General features: G+C 47.8%; 1 protein-coding gene across 1 annotated transcript in view; it reads left to right on the top strand.

Annotated features, from left to right (window-relative positions):
• Window positions 1–22,500, top strand: part of plxna4 (plexin A4) — a gene marked incomplete at its 5' end in the record, with an annotated part of 241,120 nt that overhangs the window by 144,551 nt on the left and 74,069 nt on the right. The window contains 4 exons of the mRNA XM_080022616.1: window positions 11,810–11,933; window positions 16,373–16,526; window positions 19,774–19,873; window positions 20,031–20,145. Of these exons, the coding sequence (XP_079878742.1) occupies window positions 11,810–11,933; window positions 16,373–16,526; window positions 19,774–19,873; window positions 20,031–20,145 (493 nt within the window). The remainder of the gene's footprint in view (window positions 1–11,809; window positions 11,934–16,372; window positions 16,527–19,773; window positions 19,874–20,030; window positions 20,146–22,500) is intronic.

Below are 22,500 nucleotides of genomic sequence, written 5' to 3'. Positions count from 1 at the left end.
TAATTGGGAACACTCCTGTGTTCTGCTGAATAACAGTGCAGCATAATTATTGTGTTTCGCTTCGGTGACACCGTCATATGAAGTGTTTGGCCTCGCTCGGCCAAGGTGAGGGATGCACTTTTTACGGGGAGGGAAAATGAGAAAACAAGCGTCCAGTGGTCGAGTAAGCGTATTGACCACCGAATGCATGCACACGCACACACACACACACACACACATACACACACACACACACACACACACACACACACACACACACACACACACACACACACACACACACACACACACACACACACACACACACACACACACACACACACAATCATGCACACTTGCCTGGGGCTAGAGTGTGTGTGTGTTGCCGAAAATGCACTCCTGGATAGTTTGTTGTTCCCAATCAACCTTGAAATCACCTCACTGGTTGGGGAATGAGCAAAACTGCATCTCTCTCTCTCTCTCTCTCTCTCACCTTTCTCTCTCTCTCTCTGTCTCTCTCTCTCTCTCTCTCTCTGTCTCTCTCTCTCTCACTCTCTCTCTTTCTCTCTCTCCCCTTCTCTCCATCAGCTTTGCGTCTATTGACTCTATGGATTGGCTTGAGGAGCTGTTCGGAAGAACAGCAGAGAGAAAGGGTAGAAGAAATCGATAGCACGTGGCAAGATATCAACAGGCCCAGATAGCTTAGTGTGTGTTCGTGCGCGGGTGTGTGTGTGTGTGTGTGTGTGTGTGTGTGTGTGTGTGTGTGTGTGTGTGTGTGTGATTTGTTTCCATTGCCCTTGACCAACTTTGACGAGTCGGTTGGGTTAGTTTGCCGAGAGGAACGCATGACTCTAAACTGCCCAGGGACACTCCCTCCTCCACGTTAACTTTCCGCGTAGCTCCGACTCGTCCGCGTCGCCGTCCCGTCTCGTCGCGCGTTTCCCGATGCGCCGTCCTCCCCCCCTCCCCGGGTGGGAAAACCCTCCTCTCGCTGTCTTGCCACCCTAACCGTGAGCACTAGGCCTCACCTGTCAGCGCGGGCTGTCTCGGCCGATCACGCCCGCGGCTTCAGCCTCTCTCTCTCTCTCTCTCTCTCTCTCTCTCTCTCTCTCTCTCTCTCTCTCTCTCTCTCTCTCTCTCTCTCTCTCTCCCGCTGTGATACAGGACTTATGCTAATGCCTTGTCTTCCCCCGGCGGGCCAAACATGCGCCGTCTCTCCTCGTGTCACCCCCCCCCCCTATTTATATCCACCCCCCCCCCCCCCCCCCACCCCCCTACTGACACGAACAACGCGGCCTCCGTCGCGGCCGCGCCTTCTGCGCCGTGTGAGGGTGATATTTTCCCGAGCTGTGGAAGGGAGAACTTTACTGCGCCGCCTGCGCCTGCTCTTGGTTCACTGTGCGATTATTAAAGTTTGTCGCGGAGCGGGCGGACGAAAGCCGCCGGTCTCGCACCTCTCGCCGGTCTCGTGCTTGTTATTATGCGGAAGACCAGATCCAACTCCAAACCTCAATACCCAGCCACTTGACACCTCACATGTTGATGAATGTCACCCGTTTTCCTCAGTGGACGTTTCCGTGTATGTCGCATAGGGAGGGATGCCGCGCTTTTTGTTCAAACACATGGAAAAGAGTGGTAAACAGGAGGACGACCGGACCGCGCCGGATGGCTGAAAAGGGTCAAATCACGGTTCGAGGGTCAAAGGGGGGAAAAACCTCTACCCTGCCGGGCCCCGATATGTCCACGGAGACCAGAAGCCGTGGAAAGGGACGTCGTCGTCGTCGTCGTCGTCGTCGTCGTCCTCGTCGTCGTCGTCCCGCTACTTCAGGTTCATCACACGACTTTCCTCAAATGTTACAGCCGTAACAGACACAAGACACAAGCCCCCCACCCCCCCCCCCCCACATCCCATCCCTAGGCCTGTCCGTCAACTGTCAGCCATGCGGGCGTTAACTAGGCTGTCAACATGCCCATCATGCGTGACAGCCAGACAGATTGGAAAGCATATTTGGAGAACCAACATTGTCAAAGTGAGTGTTGTGTCATCCCATTTTGGCATGGCTGTTGAGAATATCGCACATTAGCGTGCGATAACGGTGTCAATTTGGAAGGAGCTGCGCTAATGTTGTAATATCCACGCATTCCTCGCATTAGTAGTTGCCGCGGCGGATCTCAATCTCCACTTTCGGGGCGAGATAGTGGTTCTTTATCACCCGTTCGGGGTCCCCCGCTCCGTTCAACCCGACGCGGAGGAGATACTCCGTCACCGGCTGACGGAGCTCTGCCAGCCGCGTGCGTGGCACGTCGAAGTGTTATGTACGTGTATACGAACGCTTACTTTTGTTTGTATGTTTGTACTGTATGCGTGTGAGTGTGTATCCGATTGGCCGCTACACGTCAAATCAGGCATTTAAAAAAATAAAAATTAAAAAAAGCGAAACTTATTTCATCCGGATCTAAGGGAAGGGAAACTTTGAGGTGATTCTTTCAAGGGCAAGGGGGATAATTCAGCCGTGAATAGACACAAAATGGCTGATCAAAATTGCCAGTCATGCTGCCAAACAGCTTGTCTTCCAAACACTGTTTATGCGTCGCACATCCTTTGGGTCTGTCAAACGAATAACCTTTTCTCGGAGGGGAGAGCTAATTGGCAGATCCACGCGATGGCTCTCTCTCTCTCTCTCTCTCTCTCTCTCTCTCTCTTGCTCTCTGTCGCTCTCCCTCTCTCTCTCTCTCTCTCTCGCTCTCTCTCTCGGTATTCCGTCTGCCTCGCTCGCTCTCTTTCTCGCCCGCTTTTTATTAATTCTTGCACTGCCGGTACCAGTCGCTGTGTTCACGTTCATCCAGTACCTCGGTGCGCTCATTACCGTGGCATGCCGCACTGATGCTCATTAGGCCGCGGTGATACCCAGAATCCGGTGTGATGGCTACGGGGGCGCCATTAAGGTAAAATACTCTGTAGTCCGGTGGCTTAGTGGCTCAGAGTTTAATCCCGTTGCCTCGGTGCAAGGAGGTTGCGGGTTCCAACCCCCGACTGGGGCCTCTCTGCGTGGAGTTTCCTCCCGGCGCTTTGGATTCCTGCCGCGCTTGGATGTTATGGTTAGACACCCGACGCCCGATGCCCTTGACCGAGGTATTGGCTCTAGAACCGGAGTCCGTCCCAGGGCACAATGCGATGGCTGCCCGGTGTTCCCTTCGGGTCGTGTTGGTGGACCCTAAAGTCGGGCGGCCACCTCGACCGTCCAGGTCTCACCAGCCTGACCGTCCACCGGCTCACTCTTCTTACTCCCCTTTAAACTGTTTGGCCTTATTATAGTTGAGGCCTTTGCAGCCAGGGCACACGCCCCAAGGCTGTAGGCTGTTGTAGAGTTCTCCTCAGGATGTAGGCGACTGGTGCTCCCCCATCAACTCTCCCCTAGCTCACCTCCTCCTCCTCCTCCTCCTCCTTCTCCTCCCTCGTGGGCGATCCGAGGGAGTTGAAAGAAGGGAACATGGCCGATAAGTGACAGGGGCGTCAGGACGGAACAGAGCGCTGCACCTTCTGTTTCCACGCAACTGTCACCATGGTTGTGTGTGCACACACACTTGTGCACACACACACGCATATGCACACACGCACACACACACACACACACACACACACACACACACACACACACACACACACACACACACACACACACACACACGCAGGTTCTGAAGTCAGGACCATTGCTCACTGTCACCTAGTTTTGTTACCCCAACTCACACCCAGAGAGACAGACAGAGGGACTCACACACACAAACACACACACACACACACACACACACACACACACACACACACACACACACACACACACACACACACACACACACACACACACTAAAACACTGAAAGAGTGAGTGAGGTGTCTTTCCTTTGCCTGGCAGAGCGTGAACCAGACACAGGGACTGATGGAGGAAAAGAGATGGAGGTGGGGATGAATGGGAGAAAAGTGTTGACGGTCAAAGCAAGTGAAGATATATGGTGATGTATTCTGCTTGGTGAGCTGCGCAGGGGTGAGCGAGGCGCTGGCGAGGGAAGAGAGGAAGAGGCGGCGGTGGGGGTGAGAGATGGAGAGAGGGAAAGAGAGAGAGTGAGTGAGAGAGAGGCAGAGGTTACATAAATTCACAGGGAGAGGTGGGATGAGAGATGACCAGGTGGAGGGCATAAATTCTACTTATAGTCTGTGGGAGTAAACACACGCACGCACGCACGCACACACACACATCATAGACACACATCAAGAAATCCCGACTTAGCACTTACATTTTCTCCGTTGCACATGCATGCACAAACACCCCCCGCCTCACTCAGCCCATTTCAAGGAAAAGGGTTTTTACAGGTGACCTCGCTGCCGTCACATTGTTGTAACTGTGGCAACGTAAATTAGAACCACGTTTGGTGACAGATTAGACTCAGGGATTATCAGCATTTGTTCTTCATCCATACCATTTGCTAATATAATGAATTCACTTAGTTTTGGGGTATTACTTGTGTATTACACTCAAGCATTTGCATTCTCTACATACACTATATACTATATACTATGATATTATCATATATGTTATTTTCGTAGCCAATAATGGTAAAGTGAAGTTAAATAAAACAACGTCAGAGGTCTTGCCTCTCTTTGTTCCTTTCCAGCTTTTCCGATCAATGAGGGGCCAAGTTCACCCAACATATGGTCAACTATGTCAACGGCTCAATAATCGATCAATGTGCTGAGTATCGAATACTTGGGTCGAATTTAGCACAGACAGACAGTCACCTCGATCTATAGAGTGTCACATAGCAACAACGTGTGGCATTCAGGCCACCTCTAGTTTCCACTCATGGAAGGCTATAGAAATGTCATTAAAGCCATACTACTCAGAAATAGCTTTGGCGAATGGGAGCGCCCCCCACGTCCAGCCTCTGTTTCCCCATAGGGGTCTGATAGGGGTGAATCTATGGTCGCACGATGTTTTGATGCAGGCGCATATGATAAACCAGCAGCCTGGAGTTATTCCAACACGGCTGTTGCGCTGCCTGCCTCGACTAAAACTATTAGTTGTTGCTGAGGCAAGAAGTTTGTCGGTCTGTAGGAGGATATTTTTGCGTGTTAATGTCATTGAAGGAGCTCATCCTCTGGGCTCTTTTTCGGTCTTCTTTTCACGGGGTAGTTTTTTTTTTTATCGTCCTTCTCATTTTCTTTTCTCTTTACCGGGGTGACCTGGCTGCCACAGTACTGTGCTGTAATTTTGCGTTCAAACGGTAACCTTGCAATCGCGGGATATAATGGAGGTTAGCGGGGGAGCCCACTCTGACCCCACTCTGCTCTGAGACCGTTTTAAGTGTGTGTATGTGTGTGTGTGAGTGTGCGTGTGCGTGCGTGCGTGTGTGTGTAAAAGAGAAAGAGGTGCTTGCCTGTAGTATTCCTTCAAACTCTGTGTGTACCGTCGTATATGTGAGTTGGTGTGTTGAGAATGTTTCAGTTTCTGCTTGTTGTTGTCTGCAAGTTGGTGTATGTGTGTGTGTGTGTGTGTGTGTGTGTGTGTGTGTGTGTGTGTGTGTGTGTGTGTGTGTGTGTGTGTGTGTGTGTGTGTGTGTGTGTGTGTGTGTGTGTGTGTGTGTGTGTGTGTGTGTGTGTGTGTGTGTTGGTGTGTGTCCATGTGTGTGTTGGTGTGTGTCCATGTGTGTGTCTCTGAGAAGATAGAGGAGGTAATGGAGTCATGGTCAGTGGGCCAGGTAATGACTCTCACACCTGCCCTTTCATGATTTCTTCCTTCTCAACCACCTCTAATCATGACAGTACAGGGAGGCTTACAATACACTAAAGGGTGTGTGTGAGAGGGTGTGTGTTTGTGGGTTTTTGTGTTTGTGTGATTTGATGGAATTCCTAATGTTCTGTGTTATGGGTTGTGCTTTACAAGTAATTTGTTTGGCCCCGAGGCTACCAATATGTATTGGATTCCACGCCGTGCTTGGAGATCTATGGGTTGTGCGTCTGTCCCCTATGCTTTATTATAACATTAGGATTCAAATGCTGCACGGCATTTTTCCTCCGCGTACGGGTTAACCGACAAAGTATTTTAAGTGTATTGAGTTCCCTTGTATGGTGCAGAAACACAAAATTCACAGCCGTGTAATGTACAAAACAGCCCGAAGCTATAGAGAAGAGCTTGGATGACAATGTGAAGATGTTTTTTTACGTGCATATTACATGCGTTTTCTAATGTGCATATTATGTATTGCATAGTCTGGGTGTCTATGAGAGGGATTCATTGTGTGTGTGTGTGTGTGTGTGTGTGTGTGTGTGTGTGTGTGTGTGTGTGTGTGTGTGTGTGTGTGTGTGTGTGTGTGTGTGTGTGTGTGTGTGTGTGTGTGTGTGTGTGTGTGTGTGTGTGTGTGTGTGTGTGTGTTGTGTGTTTGTGAGAGTGGCATTGCTTATGCACAGTTTTTTTGGTGTTCCCTTCGATGACATGGGAGGTTGATCCAGCCAGGGGATTCTGGGGGCGTGGGGGGGGGCGGTGGCTTAGTGGAAAGTTAATAGCTTTGGCTTCCCGGCGTACTTGACCTTCCTCTGCCTCACATTAGATATGCATTGCACCTTACGTACGGCACCTCGCTGATACATCTGCACCCTCGTCTCGTCCATCCCCCCCCCCTTATTCGTGCTGGCCTGAGCCCCCGCACCCTGCCCAAAGCCCGCGCTGAGTCGCTCGGGATCACGCCAGGAATTACACTGTGTGGCCATTCCTTCAAGGTTCCAAACAAAATCTGTTTATTGTGATACTGGACCACATTCACATCAATGAAACACTTCACTATCTGAGCGTAAACTCAACATGCATGTCGATATCATATCACTTAATCCCAAAAAGGCTCCGAACAAATTGATTGGGGGTGTAAAATGAAAAGAGCAATCATCAGAGAATCAAGAAATCAAGAATTTTTTTTTTTCACTTGTTTGTAAGATAAATGGGGTTTCAGTGACTTGTTCAGAGCCGCGCGTTATGCAGCGCAAACATTGTAGCCAAGGTAATTAAATCATCAACGGCGTCAAATGAGGGGTCTCGTCTGGCAGAATACGTATTCCACGAGGCCGCGTCTACGCAAGAGCACATGAATGCCACCCCTCAGGAAAAGATTGCGGGGGCTGAAATCCGTCCAGTGCCTTCCTTCTCAATCGCCCCCTAATGATGCCACCTCATCAAAGGCCGGCGGGGAAAAAAGAGAGATTAGTTTCTATTCAGGACAAAAAAATAAAATAAAAAATATTCGCCGCTCTCTCTCCTAACGTGCCACCCCCAGTCAGTCAGGCTGCTTGGCACGAACGCGGCGTCTTTACTCGCAGCGTTTACGTCCGATCGTCGTGCTATGCGGTTATTCCGTTGCTCACTAGCTTGTGGGGTTCCTCTAAATGATCTATCGCTCGGCGTTTTAGTCGGCGCATGCTGGTCCGATACTGTAATCACACAACCATTATTATTCTTCACGGTTTGTTTCAAAAGTAATTTAATATGATTATCCAATACTGAACACTCGTGTGCATCAGATAAAGCGTGTATAACATGCAGAACAAAAACACTGTACAGTGGGAGCAGATAATTTAATTCTCACACACTATTGTGCGGACATGCTGGTGGTTTGGTCCAAATCAATAGTGTGCGCGTGTGTGTGTGTGTGTGTGTGTGTGTGTGTGTGTGTGTGTGTGTGTGTGTGTGTGTGTGCGCGTGCGCCTGTGCGTGTGTGTGTGTGTGTGTGTGTCCTACACCACGGTGAGGCCTCATGGCGGTGTGCTGAGCTGCTGAGCTTATTAGACAACACATATTGCTTTGCCGTTATCAGCAAGACCTCCATTTGCGCCGTTCTCTTGCTTCTTTGGAAAGGCGAGGAGAGACATAGAAGAGCGTAAAGGAAGACTGGGATGTAGAGGGTACCACAACCACAGCCACTGGTGGGGATGGTAGCTCAGAAGGTAGAGCTGGTGGTCTAGTGATCCAAAGGTTGCTGGTTCGATCCCAGGCTCCTGCTAGCATGCTGTAGTGTCCTTGAGCAAGACACGTAACCCCTAATTGCTCCTGATGGCTGCGTCCGTCGGTGTTTGAACAATTGTAAGTCGCTTTGGATAAAAGCGTCTGCTAAATGACTAAATGTAATGTAATGGTCAACGGTGGGGGTGAAGGGCGGGCGTTAAAAATGGACTGTCGACAGAAAGGATCCTGTGGCAGAAGGTCCTTTTCCTTCACGTTTTTCTCTGTATCCGCTTTGTGGAGCGTCAGTACGGTGGCCAGGCGGCCCGGTATGTACGGGACTGTCCCTGTAAAACAATAAAATGTCCCGGTTTTCGACATTCACTCCCAAAGAGTCCCGGTTTTCAGCACAATTAAAATAATATTATAGTTGTTTTCAGAAAAGAGCGTGCACGAAGATCCCACCGGAGAAGTGTGCGTGTGTGCGTGCGTGCGTGCGGCATGCGTGCGGCAGTGTGTGTGTGTGTGTGTGCGTGCGTGCGTGCGGCATGCGTGCGTGTGTGTGTGTGGCTGTAGGGCCCGCGCTTCCTATAAGCGACTACGCTGCACGCCCGCGTGCCTCTCCGTTACCAGCATGCATAACGGGGGGACGCTCATTGCTCGCACACCGCGCCAACAGTGCACCGACTATACCATACACTCCCGGTTTGTTGTTTTGGAAATGTGGTCGCCCTCGTGTAAGGGCTAATCAATAGCGCTGTTGGGTGTTTACTGTAATGGTTCTCAGCTGGTCTCTGCCATGCTGACTTGGAAAACAGAAATGAACACGCACAGATCATTCAACTATGGGTCCTGTGAGCAATACTTTTCTAGCAGTTCACAAATGCTTTTTTATTTACCGTAGGCGTACATTTCACTCATGTAAAGCGAAGCCAACAGTAACGGACCAGCCGTGATCCCCAAACATTGACCTTTGAACTCAACATCGCCCTCTTGCTTCTATGATTGCCGAAGCAACTGTTGTTAACAATTTCCGGTATGCAGATCTTATACAATTCCCCATTGTTTGTTTCGATGAAGACATGAGAAGCGCACACACATCTCACAGGCAAACCGCACACACACAAATGAGTTTGGTAACACTCCCCCAAGTGATTGATGGCCTTTGATGCAATTAGCGACGCGTGTTGCTTTATTATTTGCATCGTGCATTTGCATACCTCAGAAAATAAATGGGAAGGCATGGTTATTAAAGAGGAGTCATTTAGCTCTCTAATTATAATGAATTCACAGGTACCTGTCAGATATTCGCTACGCAATCCTAATGGACCAATCACCATCCAGCATGACCTATTTATCATCTATCGAGCAACTCGGCAAAGCCTTAATGCAAATCGAGACGTGCTTCTTCTCAGCTTTCATGCACATCATATGGAACATCTTTCCCCCTATCTTTATGTCTCCTTATCTCCATCTCTCTTTTATATACTGTACACACGCAGATGAAATGAAATTCATTCCGTGTCTTGTTTCTGCGTCGCCCTCTCTCCTCCTCCTTCCCTTCGGCTCTCACCGTCGGTGTTTACAGCCCTCTGTCGCGGGCTATTAAAAGTCCGTCACACATTTACACACCCTGAAATCTTCCTCATTGGATTGGCTGGATAGTGCTCTCACTGTTGCTGCCATGGGACGCGACATAGGACGTGTTGGTACCATCGCCCATAAATGAAATCCTGCAATTATTACAATTTTATTGAATATACATTTTTCTATGTAATCTGATTGTTTTGATAAGGGTGCATTGTACAACAGGAGTGAATATCCACAGAAATCAGCAGAGATGGAGGGATAATAATAAAAAGAGGATTCACCAAACCTTGACGTGCAGCCTTGGTATTGGCTTTCTTTCACCCGATTATGAATAGTTCATAATGACTGAATCACTTTTGGCTGTGAATTGCGGTGGCACCTGTTTTGGGCATACATTAGATGAGTATGTGTGCTCATATATATATATATATATATATATATATATATATATATATATATATATATATATATATATATATACAGTATATATATATATATACAGTATATATGCTCATATGTTCAGTATATATACTGTTTATATACGTACATGATAATATTTGTATATATATATATTCCTCCCCATCATGGTATCTCTCTCTCTCTCTCTCTCTCTCTCTCTCTCTCTCTCTCTCTCTCTCTATGTCTTTGCAAGTCCTACACATCCTGCTTTTCTCTCTCCTGCGACAGTTTTCCTCTCCTCTTCCTTTATGTCAGTCCTTTTTTTCAAGGCGGTATGCTGCTTACGGTTACAATACATATGTCAGGTTGAAGCCCAGTCCTCGAATACAACCATTTCAGTATTTAAAAAAAAAAGCTCCTCGCTGCATAAGGTATTACAGTATCGCAGCCGTCAAACAACCTCAAAGTCCCTTTTTTCCCCTGCTTGTGTATGCACGCTGATTTCCATTTGTTCTCTTCTTTTCTTTCTCAAAAGGGAGTTTTAGGGCACTCTGGATTTGCCAACTTGTTAATTGCACTGAATTTTTTTTTTTTGTTTAAATCAATAGGGGATTAAACTTGAATAACTTCATGAGGGGATTAGGTGGTGTGTGTGTGTGTGTGTGTGTGTGTGTGTGTGTGTGTGTGTGGGGGGGGGGAGCGTTTGCGTGTGTATGTGTGTGTGTGTGTGTGTGCGTGTGTGCGTGTGCGTGTGCGTGTGCGTGTGCGTGTGTGTGTGTGTGTGTGTGTGTACTTGAGTAGCGGAACAATTGCGGAGCTTGTAGAAACGTGGAGGTGAAGTTATATCACCAGTCAGGGAGGAGGAAACAAGAAAATATCCCAGAGACTATGGTATGGTATGTAGGCCTGCTTGTCTTAGACAAAACACGATAAAACAAGCTTACACTCTATTGATCCCTGGGGGAAATGGAACAAAATAAAAGGTAAATACTGTAATAATAAAAATAACGACATCAATAGTAATACAATAATAATAGAATCAATAAATAAGGTAATAATAAAATAATTATACAGATGAATAGATTAAATAAATGCATTCAAAATAAATAATAAATAAATAAATACTTTGAAAATAAATCAAAATACCCTTTGCTGTAATGTCTCAAGCTCAAATTTTCCAAAGCTGTATCCCCGTGCCTCCATGACAATACTCAGGTATCGTGCCCATTTAGGTATTCTTACTAATGGTAGCGTACTGTATAACCCCCGAGACAAAAGATTATACTCTTTTACCCCCAAACCACCGTAATGGAGTCGATGAGACCACCTGGTCGGGTATTAAGAAGGGGTTAGAAATCCAGTCGTCCTTCCCCTATCGTCCACTCTCCACCTGCGCTTGGCATTACCCGTGAATGCCTGTCCCCTTCCCAAAGGACTGGCTCCGCTTCCACATATAGAGCCGCTATTGTTTTAAACTGCTACCGTTCCTGCCCCCCTGGAGAGTCGCTTTCCATTCATCGGCCCCCACCGTAACTGTTGCCCTGCCAAGGAAGAAATATGATAAATGTCTTTACCTCCCTCCACCGGGGAACGACAGAACATTCTCTCTTTATCCCCGCGTGGCAGCAGGTGGGAACGGGTAAGACCTGGTCGGGTTACCAGTTATCCAGAGGCTGTGTGTGTGTGTGTGTGTGTGTGTGTGTGTGTGTGTGTGTGTGTGTGTGTGTGTGTGTGTGTGTGTGTGTGTGTGTGTGTGTGTGTGTGTGTGTGTGTGTGTGTGTGTGTGTGTGTGTGTGTGTGTACGCAAGTATGTGCAATGAATAAAACCCTCCTGTGTGTGTGTGTGTGTTTCTTTGTGCAGGTGCACCAGGAAGGAGAAATGCGAGCGCTCGATGGAGCCCCGGCGTTTTGCCTCGGACCTCAGGCAGTGTGTCCGCCTCAGCGTCCACCCCAACAACATCTCTGTGTCCCAGTTCAGCGTCACGGTGAGTGGACGACCCCCCTCCCCTCGTACCCTAACCCTAACTCTAGCCCTCCTTCTCCTACTATACCCCAACCACATCCTAAAACAGAACACACAATGACCTGATATGTGACTTATGAGGCATTCAGATCGATCGATAGATAGATAGATAGATAGATAGATAGATAGATGGATGGATGGATGGATAGATGTATGATAAATAAATAGATAGATAAATAGATAGATAGATAGATAGATAGATAGATAGATGGATGGATGGATGGATAGATGTATGATAAATAAATAGATAGATAAATAGATAGATAGATAGATAGATAGATATAGGGATTAGTTAAATGGGCGATAGACAATTGGACATATAGAATGAACCTTAAAAAATAAAGAATAATAAATAAATAAACCTAAAAATAAGCAATGAACCAGAAAATGACCCTAAAAAGAAAACAGTGAACATTAAAAAAACAAGGATAAGAAACAGGTTTCAGTAGTCCCATTCACGCTGAGTTTTTCCAGTGTGTTTTTCCCGCGCTCTGTGGATAGACGGTTGGGAATGGATGGGATGGGATCACCGTCAAAATCCTGAGAATATCATCTATCGCCTTTGTGCTTCATGAGAAGCTACAAGGCAACTCAAATGTGAATTAAGAACAGTAAGGAAGCCACAGTGCAGCGAGAGCTCTATTTATTTCTTAAGTATGACTTTGGAAAGCAACAGATATTTAAGGTTTAATCAAAGCTACTTTAATAAATGTAATAAAGTCTACTTTGCCTACTTATGTGGCTTTTAAGAAAATCTTGTGTGGCCGATTTACACAATTTCACCACCAAGCCTAATTTGAGAAAAAAAAAAAAAAAACCAGAGCCCAAATTAATTACGCTCCATTCCTCGATTAGTTCTCGAGGCGTGTCAGCATTTATTCCATAATACAGAATTTAATCGTTTTTTGTTTTTTTTGCAGCTTGTTAATATTTCCTTCTCTCCCCTCCCCGTCCTTGCAACTTACAATCCTCCCACAAGTAAATGTCAACCATAATTATCATTATCATGGCTCTAGTGATGAGTCTGTGCGCCTGTTTTTCCTGCGCGTTACAAACACGTCCACGCCATTTGGAATCGTCTCCCTGGAGTTCGCCCGCGTTCGGTGTCCAGGGAGTATCTCTTTTTGGAGCAAAATCCTGGATCCCAGCAGGAGTTTTGTTGTTTTTCTTCCTTCTCGGTTATTATTTCATTTATTATTTTATTATTATTCCCGCTGCTCCTCAGTAGACGTTGCAGCATCTCCGTTGGAATGACAGCACATTTCTTCCCTGTGTTTTGAACCTCCACTCCTCCATTCGTCGTAATAAGCCGGAGGCGTCTTGTGGTGGATGTAAAAGTCGGGAAGTGTGAGAAGCGGAGGAAAATGAAATCGAAAAACTAAGGGTATAAAGACACGATAGTTTCCTCCTCCGTCTTTATCCCCGACGTTCCTTCGGCGGCGTTACGTGGACATTTTACCTCTTCACATCTCTATTACTTTTAACGGCCGCACATAAACCATATTTCAAAGTTGCTCCAGTTCAGCCCCGGTGTGTGTTGCGCGTCACGTGATCCAAAAGCGTGCAGGATTAAAAGATACTAAATGTTATAACTTTACAAGACCATAACCCTTAATGTCCTGGAAATCCTACCCAATCCACTCAGCGGTGTAACTGTACATTTCAATTGCATCTCCTATTCTGGCGAGCTTTGGTAAGGGCTTTAATCTCAGAGGCCAGGTGCATAAATATCCAATATGATTTTCTGAGGTCAGGCCTGAATGACTGTTCTCCAACCCAGTCATACCCCTTCACCAGCTCCGCGGGTCATGTGAGAGCACAGTGATTTTCCAAGATATACCTCTGCATTGCTCTAACGATATTCATAGGATGTGTGCTTGTGTGTGTGTGTGTGCGTGTGCGTGTGCGTGTGTGCGTGTGTGTTTGTATATATTTTGTGGGAATATGCTCATATGTATCTCCCCCTGTGTGTGTGTGTGTGTGTGTGTGTGCGTGCGTGTGTGTGTGTGTGTGTGTGTGTGTGTGTGTGTGTGTGTGTGTGTGTGTGTGTGTGTGTGTGTGTGTGTGTGTGTGTGTGTGTGTGTGTATCACATCTGAGAGCGTTTAACCTTTTCCCAGGGAGCGAATATTACCCAAAGGCTACGCCACGCGTCTCCCATCCCGTTGATTGCGGGGCCGGGGTGTCCGTCAGCCAGACAGGAGCCCCTCCTTGACCTTTTGGGTTATTTAATATTTGCTCGAATAGATGAACCGGAGAGCTCTGCGCAGAAACAGAGAGACACTAAGTTATTGAAATCTGATCGATTTTCTCGTAGAGAAACGCAATTATATACTGCTCCGTACTGTACTTCAGCATTTGCATGTCGCATCAATTTTTTTCTTTGTGGCCGAAACATAGAATTTAGACCCAATCCGTGATCATCTATTATACACAATGTAAGTTTACGCAACTAAATAACAATGCAATTCTTTTATGCTGCTGGAAAATACGTCATTTGAATATTAATCATTTTAATCGCATCAGGGACAGAGATGCTATGAAGCCTAAAAATGTCAGTCTTATTTGAGTCCTCAACTCCTCAAATACGCGCGTTGCCTCATTTGAGGATATGTGATGAGATCATAACGCGCGGCAACCACCTATATGAGCATACGTCTTGTATTTGCGGCGGCCACAAAAGGCATCTCAACCAATTTAAATACATTTACACCAAAGGATTTCCTCAAAGGTTTCTCTCTTTTCTATTCCCCGCGGTAACACAATCAGCCCATTGTGGCGCCTCCGCATGAGATGCGGCACATTTTAAACCAGGAGAGGAGCCATTGTGCGCGGGGGCGTTTGCGTTCACACAACGCTCGGTCAATACACGGAAGGGGGGGTTATTTTCATATTCGAGCGGGTCTGCTGTGGCAACGCGCCGTGCCGCCGCCGCTCCCAATGTAATTGAGGACCCTTCGGGCTGGCTAGAAGCGCAAAAAAACAGCAAAGCGAGAAAAAAAAAAAAAAGGAGGGGAAAATAGAAAGTAAGCGAGCGAAGGAGGGCCAGCGCGAGAGCGCGGAAACCTCAGACGCTTATTGTCCGTCTTTCACGGGGAGCGCCGTATCCGTTCGCCACCGCGCCGCCGTCTTTTCATTAAGCAGCAATATAAAAACAGCCCGGGTCAGCCCTTCTCTGCCGCTGAAGCAGCTTTTGGCGGCGCGACGCACGCGTACCGCGGGCCAGCCGACCCGAATCGGCGCCTCGACCGGGGTCCACTGCAGGCGCGGTTTTCCCATCAATATGTATGTTTTGGTCCCGACCCGACCGTTCCTGCTCCTCCCAACTCTCTAGTTTCTCTTCTTTTTCAAGGACAGTGTCTTTTTTTTTTTTTTTTCTACCCATATGGCTGTAAGCAAATTCCTTTTGGACAAGGCAGAGCAGCGTTTTCCAAATAGGATCGATATTATTTTTCTCACAGTGATTCTCTTTCTGCTTTCAATGTACTCCTTCCCTTCTCACCTCGATTCTGTTCTTCACTGACTCTACCTATTTTCTTTCATTTTACTTTCACCACGATTAAACAATCGATGCCTTTTTCTAACCCCATCTCTTCATCCGCCCCAATCGAATTTCCTCCCTCTTATCATCGTATTTTCATCTTTCTCTCTCCAAAAACGCACGTCGGTCGTCAGTTGTTTTTTGTTTTTTTGCCTGTCTGTTTCCCCCTTCCTTAGACCTCCTCCCTTCCATCCACCCATCCGCCGATCTTTCAATTTCAGTAAGCCCCACTGTAGCTTGCTTCTAATCTGGAACGGCCCCATCGGCATGCCATAGTAGGTCACGGCCGTTTGACGGTGTTCAGACGTCTGGGCAGGATGCTCGTTGATGCCTGCTCACGTACTGACCTCTTCGTCAACAGTCTGCCAGTTGGCCCTCTGGCCATGAGCCGCATGGCAGATGGCTCTTTGCTCCGTACACGCATTGCAGCTACGCCTGCGCTGCACCATATTGGGTTGCAGTCATATTCCGAGCCCATTTTGACCCATGAACAGATGTGAACTGTGCAGGGATGTGGCCCGAACTTTGGTGTCCGAACACAGTACAGTAGTCATATGCATCCATAGAGAGAGAGCCGTGTGGGGAGTGTCTAAAATATCCATTACATCTGTTGTGGCCCCGGAGTACAATGAAGCATTGTTCACCAACCAGTGTTGTACTGCCAAATTTTGGTACAATGTGTTTTTACTATGTGAAGTCTCCCGGTAAATGGTATGAATGTGAACATATTGCATACCCCCTTGGTTTTACATCCTTCACAGCCTCAAGAGTAATAATGAAATACTGTATATTGTATTTGTATATAGAATATGGTACATTTTAGATATAATTAAAGATTCCTTCCTCCCTTCTCTTTTTACAGTTGGTGTTGGAGGCCCACAATGTCCCAGAGCTCTCCGCGGGTGTCAACTGCACCTTTGAGGACCTGGCCGAGATGGACGGCCTGGTGGAGGGAAACCGCATCAAGTGCTTCTCTCCGGCAGAGAAAGAAGTGCCCCGCATCATTGTGGACAAAGGTACGGTCGGGAGGACTTACAGCGGGCCCGAGCCGTCACAGATAACCTCCTTTTGTCCTCTTACTAGTGACTATGACGCAGTCAGAGAATGTGACCGTTGCCTGGCTACCTTCCTACAATCTTACCTGCCTACCTACTATGGCTGGGAAACGTATTGTTATAATATCGATGTTGCGATGAGACGAGATATCATTTCAAGTTTGTTCACGAAAGCGCTAATAGGCATCCCCAAAATATCGCCCAAGTTATCCATATTGACGTATCAGTTATCGATATTGACGTATTGGTCCGAAAATATAATTATTTGATTTTTTCAATATTGTCAACACTGTCATCAACAACAACAGCCATACTACCTGTCTAACTACTTATTTGTCTACCTACCCACCAACTAAGCAACGTACCTACCAACCTACATACCTATTAACCTACGTACCAACCAAACTACGTACCTACTAACATATGTGCCTACTGACCTACAGTATGTGCCTACTAACCTATGTGCCTACTAACCTATGTGCCTACTAACCTATGTGCCTACTGACCTACCTTCTAGTGTAGGTAAATAGACCGTACTCCCTGCTGTCAGGGGAACTCACATTTAACCGTTCCCCCTCCTCCTTTCCAATCACAACTGTGCGCTTTATTGGCCCGGGGTTATGAGTGTTTTTGTCTCTATTCTCACAGCCGTCAGCAGGCCTTGCAGCCTTAGCCCCCAGACATGTTTCGTATATGAATGAACATCAGTCATTAGGCTGCTGTGGGATTTATTTACCCCTGCTAACTCAAAGTAGAGGCGGAGTTATGAGCCCTCGGTGAACCCCGGTGCGGCGGGTTTGGAGTAGTCCATCAGACTGGGACGTTTTTTTGTTTTTTTTTCCTGGAGCATTTGTGCTAATTTGGAACAAGGAGATGACACGGACCCCTCAGACGATGTCACCGCTCCCGCCGCTTTCAAGAGACAAAAAAAAAAAAGAAAAGAGGATTTCTGACAGCGCTCATTCCCCGAGATGAGACAGAGCGAATGACTGACTCCTTTCTTCTGTATTCCAATGTTCTCGTCCGGCCTCTCATCTGGGCGGGCAATTTGTCATCACCCTTTATCGCTATACGCCTCCAAGAGGACACAACCGAGGAGGAAAACCGAATAATTAAATCAGGGGAGAAAATTTAAGAGATAGAAGGGAAAATTGCTCGAACACAATTGCAATATTCATTAAAGCTTATTAACCCCCCACGCAGTGAAAATTAACAACTCTGGACGCGGAAGAAACCTCATGCGAAGTGAATGAGTGGATGACCGGCATTGTGGCAAACGGCTCGCGGTGTTCCAGGGTATGGAGGGGCTGCATGAATAATGATAGCTCTATACACTGGAGTGGAGAAAGAGGAGGTGGGCAGGCCACCATGAAATTACAGTGCTAGATAGACCTGCTGAGCCCAATCATATGCACCGCCCTCCCACACACACACACACACACACACACACACACACACACACACACACACACACACACACACACACAAACACACACTCTTATACACACGCAGGTATACTTATTTGGTTAAGACAAACCTACAGTACATGTGCACGCACCAGTATGTAAAATACGAACAGAGTTTAAACATATGTGCCCACACACATACACACAAACAAAAAAAACACTACCCACATGCACATTTAAACCTACCATTGCTTTGCTGGCAAAACAAATTAGCGACCTGCAACGCGCACACATTTCCAGATGTGATCCTGATAGATGGCCCGAAGGGTTTTTGGGGAATTAATCACATACAGTATGTTCCTGTTTCCCTTGTGAGCCACGTAAAGACTGTGATGCAATAGCAATTTACGTAACATGCACATGTATGCACACTAACGCATGCACGTGCACACACACACACACACACACACACACACACACACACACACACACACACACACATGCACACACACACACACACACACACACACACACACACACACACACACACACACACACACACACACTGTCATGATCATCATGTACCTTCCCAGGCACTAAAATATCCAAATCTGTCACTCCCATACCCCCATTTATCCACTATACCTGTACTCATTAGTTCAGCATGGTGCGATGGGGAGGGAGGAAGGGACAGGAGACAGCTGGGGGGTTTGGTGAGGTTGGGGGCGTTCGGGAGCAAGAAAGGGAGATGGTGTTACTGGGCTTCAAGGTAACATTTAGGCTCCCTAATTAGGACAGATCCATTGTCAGGGGCGCTTTCCCGTGATTGATGAATGATCCCTTCTTTGTTAGGGAGATGAAGAGAAGGACACGCAGAGAATGGGAGAAAAGGCAGAAAGAGAGAGAGAGAGAGAGAGAGAGAGAGAGAGAGAGCGAGCAAGAGAGATGGAGAGTAAGAGGGAGAGGGAGGGGGAAAGCGAAAAGTTACAGTAGATGTTTTGGATGAGCTGTTGAATTAAACATGAACTCCTTCATTACGGCCAGACAAAAGACACAGCAAATACTGACAACACCACACCAAATACTGAGAACGTACGCACACAGGCAAACACCCACACACACACACACACACACAGTTTCTTTTTCATCTGCTTCCCGCTTTACCTTTTCAAAGACTCTCTTGAAAGACATTGCCCGGGAGTATTTTCTAACCCGAGGGGATTGCGTGCACACCTACTTCCATTGTGTTGCATAGCGGTGCTGAAAGAGGAAGACTTAACCCAACAAGCCCCATCTCTCTCCATCTCTCTTAAGAAACTGCCTTTGCCTGGGCAACAGGCTAGGCACCTGTGGCTCCAAGCAGCGTGGCCATGAGAAGACACGATTGGAATAGGTGCTAAAACAGCATCTGTGAATGATTGAACAATAGGCGGTTCGTATTTGGGGCATTATTTTTCCAAAATGTCTGGCAACAAGAAGTACAATGGTCGGTAACAATCTTTTTATTGTTACCGACCATTTTGCAAATGGGAATCTTTTCCCTTGGGCTCCTTAAAATGCACTCGCTTTGTTTCAACACACAGTGGAAGCAGGATACCTCTGTCATAACAAGCCTACCTTTAATGTGAAGGGTCGACCTGCTTGACACTGCAAAGAGTCCATTGGGAGTCTTGAGAACGGTTATTTATTAGAACCTGCCTGACCCTGGAAGGGTTGTTCCCTTTTTAGACTCTGTTGTCCAACTGATGCAAGCAGGAGTTAAGGCGTTCAAAATGACCATCGTCCCCAATTTTCCCCTCCAGGAGACCACCAGATCGTGCAGCTCTACCTCAAGTCCAAGGAGACTGGCCTGGCCTTCGCCAACACGAGCTTCGTCTTCTACAACTGTAGTGTGCACAAGTCGTAAGTGTCCACGTTCGCTCGTGAAACTGCATGACCATCCACCTCGGTTGAGGCGTTCCGTTTTGCGCTCACGGTACAGGCTTCAACACTTTGCATACCTGCTTTTCTGTTTCTTCCTCTTCCAACCCCGGCGGTCAACCCGCCTTCGTCCGTCCAGTTGTCTGTCGTGTGTGAGCAGCCCCTACCAGTGCCACTGGTGCAAGTACAGACACGACTGTACGCACGACCCCAGGACCTGCTCCTTCCAGGAGGGTCGAGTCAAGGAGCCTGAGGTGAGTCCCCGGGGGTCGGGATCCGGCATCGACGTGTTTTCCGTTCCCGTTTTCATTCATAGTTATTATTGGCTCATTAAGAAAAAAAAAAACCTAACAGTACTATGCAGACTTTCCGGACTTCATGTGGTAAAGCTCAAAGACAGACTTACGTCCTTCTGCACCGACACAAGTACACATTTTGTGCGGCAGAGCCGGCGCACAAAATGGAAACAGAACGAGGCAAATTGAGGGGAAATGTTTGGCTACCTGAGGCTAATAGCGATCACTTTTTGCATCCCGCGTACTGCAGGGGTTCTGCTAAAAGGAGACACCTTTCGGCTGCACTGCGTCCATCTGGCATCCATCTCTTGGCATGTCCCACTCCTGACTGCACATCAAAGGGCTTTGGAAGCTAATAAAACGCGGCCATTTCCTCGCTGCCGCTCCTATTCCCCGCGACAGCTTAGTCCGTGTGAATTATCAATACTATTGGCAGCCGGTCCTATTCCCGCCGAAGCAGAGCCTACTGTAATTAGGCTGCTCCGCCGCGGAGTACAAGCCACCTACTGGAGGGGGTACATGTCTGTCTCCCCCCCTCGGCTTCCTCCCGGACTATCTGCCTGCGTCCTTCTTCTACCGATCTATGAGAACGGGCACAACGCAGTCCAGTGTCCCCGAAGTAAGGCGTGGAGCAAGAAGATAGATGCTTTGGCCTGTGGTCTGTAAGGAGTGTGTGTGCGTGCTTGTGGATGCCTCCTCGTACCCCACTGATTGAGGGTAGTTTTCAGGGGTGGGGGCTTACAGGGAGTTAGTGGCCTGTTAATCTCCGCCTGAGGTGAACCATGATGAAAATCACTGGTGCTCATGTCTGGCTTGGCAGACGCCGCACGACGGGCAGGGACAAGCTTAGCCAGATTGCCTCCTTTGATGAGCAGTCTGCTCTCAATTGTGTTATTCCACCCATGTTTCCCCCGAGCCATTCAACCTGCGCAGACGATATTATTTTCTTTTTCCTCCATTTTCATTTCATTATCCCTTTGAACCCTCCGCTCAATCGGGCCCTGCGCCTGAGTCTTTGCAGGTTTGCTTTTGCAATTAACTCAGGCGCTGGTGGTCAATATTGACGGAGGATAATAATGTTCAAATCCTCGGCTATTGTGTGTGTGACAAAAGGAAAAGCACAAATAAAATGAGGGGGATTTGGCATTAGCACGTTAATAACATTCCTTCCTGGTTGTTTTTCTGTATGTGTTTGACGTGTTGTCGCTGAAATAGCAGGTGTTTTGCAGTCTAAATGACTTTTAATTTGCTTTTAATTAACCCCTCAGATCCGAGGTTGGGAATTGGTCGCTGGATTCAGTTTGCCGCGGTGAATTAACGGCTCAGGCAAACACAGGTTGCACGGTTAGACGAGAGGCGCACCCAGGCGCACTGGGTCTCGGCCCCTCCCAAAAAAAAACGCCTCGCCAGGCAAAACCGAGTCAACTTTGCTCCGCGAAACACCGCGGTGACCCCTGCCAGATGAATTTTCGCGAACTATTACAATTAGGGGAATTATAAGGAGTGATCTGAATAATCCCTTAACACTATTCTAACGACGGAGGCCGGGAAAAGCCTCCTCCTGGTTGAGCCTGTTGTTAGTATGCATGGGGGGATGGAGGTAAATCCTAGGCCGGCCTGCGGCTGGTGGCTTTTTGTTCCTAGAGACAGGGTGTGGGCACGGAGATCAGACTCCAGGTTGTTGGCACACAGGCAATACGCTCCATCCTCCTCCGTCCTCATCATGCGTCAAGGACTCACGCTCGCAGATTAGCCTCATCGACGATGGACACGCATGTTTGAATGATTAAGGACTCCGGTTGGTTACACTGAATAAATATTGGAAAGCCGTTCGGTGGGGGGAAAAGGCCCCCACTTCCTTTTTCGACGGCGAACCGCATGCGTCCGTCTCTTTGTCCGGTGTGATATCCTAGCCGCCGTCCCCCGCGCGACGGAGGCGCCCCCGGCGGGGGCGTCGCGCCGAAGCTGCCGAGGCCTTTTCCAGTCTGCTCGTTCGGAGAACGCCCGGGCGCCCCCCAAACGCCCCGGCCCCCTCTGATCCCTTTGTTCCCTCCACGCGCGTCACGCACATCTCGCTTCGTGGCTGGGACGGCTGTTTTCTCACAGAAAGCCTTCCATCTCGGTTTTATGATCAATTCTCCCCTGAGGGACTCACAGGAAGCCCATCAAATATGTATTAATTATGCTGAATATATGTGCTACCTCTTGGCGGTTTGTCCAATGCGTTAAGGCATTGCTGCCGCTGCCGCCGCCGCCGCCTGCCGTGTTGATGTCGAGGAGTTTATTAGCCCCAGAAAGTATTGATCAAGTAAT

The sequence above is a fragment of the Zeus faber genome (assembly GCF_960531495.2).
Source record: "Zeus faber genome assembly, chromosome: 21".
NCBI lineage: Eukaryota > Metazoa > Chordata > Actinopteri > Zeiformes > Zeidae > Zeus > Zeus faber.
Note: the sequence above shows the minus strand (reverse complement) of the source record. Positions and strands in the feature narration are given on the sequence as shown.